Genomic DNA, 4012 nt, shown 5'->3' with positions numbered 1-4012 from the left:
TATATATATATATATATATATATTAAGTAATATTGATACATTCAAGGAAACAAATTGAACTTGTTGTACGATTTTTTTGATGATCTACGAAATTTTGTTTGACATGTGAAATTTTGAATCGACTTTGAAGGAAGAATACTTTAGTGTGATTAGTATATGTTTCTTTTTTTCTTTTTGAATTTTAATTTTAACGTGAAATGAAATTCAATAAAATTAAAAATATTCATGTAAGTGATTTTAATTTTTAACTGGTTTAAAATTAAAGCGTAACTTTTATTTTTTATAATCTCATATATTTATATATACATCAATAATATACTTTTTATCGTTTTCACCAAAGATCAAGAGAATAAATAAGTAAATAAGCTGAGTATATATTCATGGTCCCTCTACTATGGTGAAGAAGAACTGAGAAATATCGAAATATTCAAAAAGTCTGTGGTAGAGAAAAAAAATGGAAAAGAAATTAAATAAGCATATGCATGGATAAGCTCTATTGGATTGTGCGTTTCCTTATCATGGCCAAGTCATCTACTACCTATCTATTCCAGCCTTAAGATTTCAATTAAATTTCAGTGGATACAAACAGTATTAAGTAATTTCTTTTTATTTATTCGAGATTTGGTGAATAAAGTTATTTTTATATATATTTATTTGTAGGAAATAGTTATAAATATCTTGTAGAATTAATCGAAATGCATGACTCAAACACCAATAATTATTTTATTAATAAAAAAACTCGCCTAATTTTTAGGAAGAAGACGTTATCCGCGTAACTTGGAACAAAGAAAAAAAAGACAAAAGAAATGGGATGTGTATTAGTACAAAAAAGATGAAGTTGAGGCAGATGAAAAGGCACATGTTAATCTGAATTTTGCAAGTGCTAAGGTTTTTGTCCATATTGTGAGTCACTTTGATAAATCTAATGACAACAATATTAAGAATGATCGACAACTATAATTATTAATTGTTGTCATCATCTTTATCTCTTCCACAACAAATATATATATATATATATATACCTCTAATTGGTATTATCCACTAAATCAGTTTTTACACTTTAAAGAATGTTGTATAATACAAGCAAGCACAAATTTAGTTGATAACTCCACTTAGGGTTATTGTCCACCCTTTTTTTAAAATAGAAATGATAAAACCCAAACTGTTTTCACCAAAAACCTCCCATATGACCCAATACTGTGCATGTATAACAATGAGCCAATACAGATCTCCATATGTAGAATATCGTATTTAGTAAAATTTTACACATTGTTTGGATGGTTGTTGCATATTATTTCATAAGGTATCATATTATTTGAATAAATACAATATTTGAATAGATTGCATCATTAATCTCCAATGTTAACATCAATGATAAATGTACCAAAAAAGATTTATCATGTTCTATCCCACACATGTGGATCAGTCCTCGGGTGCTTCCGGACCTGCCACCCAACCCTCCTTTAGGGGTTACAATCAACATACAGTTTAAGTTCTCCTGAGGGAACAATACAAAGATTAGCTGCAATGTATGTCTTCAAGCACAAATTTAATAAACTGTGCATGCACTCATACAATTGAACAAGATTCAGGATTTGAACTTTATGGGTTCTGAACCCACAGTTCATTTGATTTGTCCAGACGGGGTCATAATTCCATATTAATTTAGAGGATCACAGTCATTAGGTAGTCCTTGAAATTGTTCCTTTGAGCTGTAAGCTCTCAGAAAGTAAAATTGAATATTTTACTCGAATATGATTATCTAGCAGACTCAGAGTATAACAAACTACCAGTGCTTTGCCTGACTAATCCATATAAACTATAATGAATAAATGGAGTCTGGAGATTATGAAGAAAATACTTTGAACAAACAATAAGAAACTGCACGAATAACCAAAAATAAAAACATTTTGGCAGAATTGCATATGCACATCGACAAACAATGAGAAAATATCAACAACATAAAATGGGCTATGAGAATGAAAATAGTATCTACCTCAATATCTTTAATGAGGGATTCCTTGACTGGAGCAATTGGTCATTTGCAGCCTCCACAAATAAAGAAGAGTAAGTTAACTTTGCACTTTGTCTTAGTTACCACTTGCAGAATCTTAACAAGCACAGTACCTTTCTGATAAGTTGATTGCAGAACTACTTCGGTCTATATTCTTTTAGCCCTCTCTTTTTTCTCCCTTCTCACTTTTGCTTATCCTGCTTTCTTTTTTTTTGAGGAGAGACACAAAGAGATGGAATATTTCTCTTTAGATCACAGTGAGACTTTTGACTACGTCATTGCAATATTCTAGATAAATTGTCTGTCTCCTATAAAGATCCGAGAGTCAAATATGGAAAAATGTGATTCTCTACACTATATATCTTATACAGAGCACTAGTAGTTGGTGCAATGCTTTTCCTAGAATCTGGTCACAATTACATTTCATAAAAATCCTCCGCATTTTATTAAGTGAAGTAACTCTTGTATTCAAACGAAAAGAGTGAAACACCTATTTGATAGTAAGTTAACCAAATTGCATAAAGGTAAAACTGTGATGTGGAAAAAAAAATCCTACAACAGATAACAACAAACGTGTATTATCTAAAGGAAATACAAAGTTAAACATATACTCTCTCAAGTTTCAACTTTATTGCATGGAATTTTAACTTAAATGATATGATGTTCAGATTTTGTCCAAGAAGAATTGCACTTTAACTCTCCTGACCATGAACTGTAGACCTATAAATGGCGTCTGAAGTACGATAAATAACAACAAACAAAAAAGAACAATGGAGAGTAAATGGCTGAAATGACTTACTTGGATACAAAGAAGAGGAGTACATACATTTGTAATGGAATCTCAGTTCATCATCAAATTCTCTAACAGTTTTGGTATTGACAGCTAATGATATATTATATTCACCTTGCATAACTTCAAACAGTAGAGCATGCCTATAAGCAAGAGATCTAGTTTAAAAGAGGTAAAATGTATCCCAAGAAAAAAAAGAAAACTGAATTATGAAATTACTTTATGAAAATTTTGCAGAGAGAATTTGCTAATGCTTTATCATAAACATTGTTAAAGCCCTTATGGAAATCTTCATCTGCAATGATCAAATTGAAAGGATTGCTCAAGAAAACAGCACCTGAGAGAAGGCAAGAATGAGATTCCTGCAATGAAACAATAAAATATGAGAGATGGGCAGTACATGACTCCTGCAAGTACATAAATTGAAATTATGAACTCAGAGCAATGGATTGAAAGGTAAACATAAACCAAAATAACAACTCCAGTGAACGCCTACATACTTGTGACCAATCATCGAGCACCCCCACCTTTATTATGTCTAATTAAATTGACCGTAGATGCATCAGTAAACAAAAAATTATTAAAAAGTAGTTTCTAAGAATTCAAGTACTCCACCCATTCCGACTTTATTACATCATTTGTCCATAGATTGTCTTTGAAAATACAAATAGTGCAACTGATAGGCAATTTTGTTGAAGACAAACACATCAACTTGTAGTCAATTTTTTTTCAAGAGTTGTTTTGATCCAGAAGAAAGAAAGCACTATGTTGACCCAGGACAAATGAATGGAGACAGCAGTGCTCAATTGCCTACGCAAGTATATAACAAGCTACCAGATAATGGCATGACTTCACATTATATCAAACACATGTCCATTCAAGATTTACTGCCGACTCTCTCCGTAGATATTGATAGTACAGTGACTTCAAAGATAACTTTCAATATGATAAAAAAAAAACTTTCCAGTTCAATGAGTGTTTATCGAGATGTTATGTAGACTTAAATTAGGCTATAACGGAATAATAATAACATAGCGACAGAGATGAGGTTTTCAGAAGGTCGATCTCACATATCATTTGAACCAATTGAATTACTCAAGACGCATTAAGAATAAACAAGGTTTTGGGGTGTTCAGAGGATGAAGAATCATTAAGAGGATCATATTCCATATCCATGGAAACATGGAATACAGGGGGGGGGGGGGGGG

The 4012-nt window shown here is 31.6% G+C and overlaps 1 protein-coding gene across 6 annotated transcripts in view; it reads right to left on the bottom strand.

Moving 5' to 3' along the window:
* Positions 1 to 1206: 1206 nt before the first annotated feature.
* The window catches only part of LOC107028330 (embryogenesis-associated protein EMB8-like), a 4625-nt gene continuing 1819 nt past the window's right edge, over positions 1207 to 4012 (bottom strand). For 2 of the 6 annotated variants that reach the window (XM_027919221.1, XM_015229357.2), the window contains exons 2-4: positions 3024 to 3166; positions 1997 to 2947; positions 1207 to 1498 (exon numbers count right to left, since the gene is read on the bottom strand). In XM_027919221.1, coding sequence (XP_027775022.1) covers positions 2707 to 2947; positions 3024 to 3166 — 384 coding nt within the window. In that variant the 3' untranslated portion in view covers positions 1207 to 1498; positions 1997 to 2706. The remainder of the gene's footprint in view (positions 1499 to 1996; positions 2948 to 3023; positions 3167 to 4012) is intronic. The other 4 variants (XM_027919222.1, XM_027919224.1, XM_027919223.1 and 1 more) reach the window with 4 other exon arrangements.

This window comes from Solanum pennellii, chromosome 8, assembly GCF_001406875.1.
Source record: "Solanum pennellii chromosome 8, SPENNV200".
In the NCBI taxonomy this organism is placed as follows: domain Eukaryota; kingdom Viridiplantae; phylum Streptophyta; class Magnoliopsida; order Solanales; family Solanaceae; genus Solanum; species Solanum pennellii.
The sequence above is the reverse complement of the archived record's forward strand: the minus strand, read 5'-3'. Positions and strand labels throughout refer to the sequence as shown.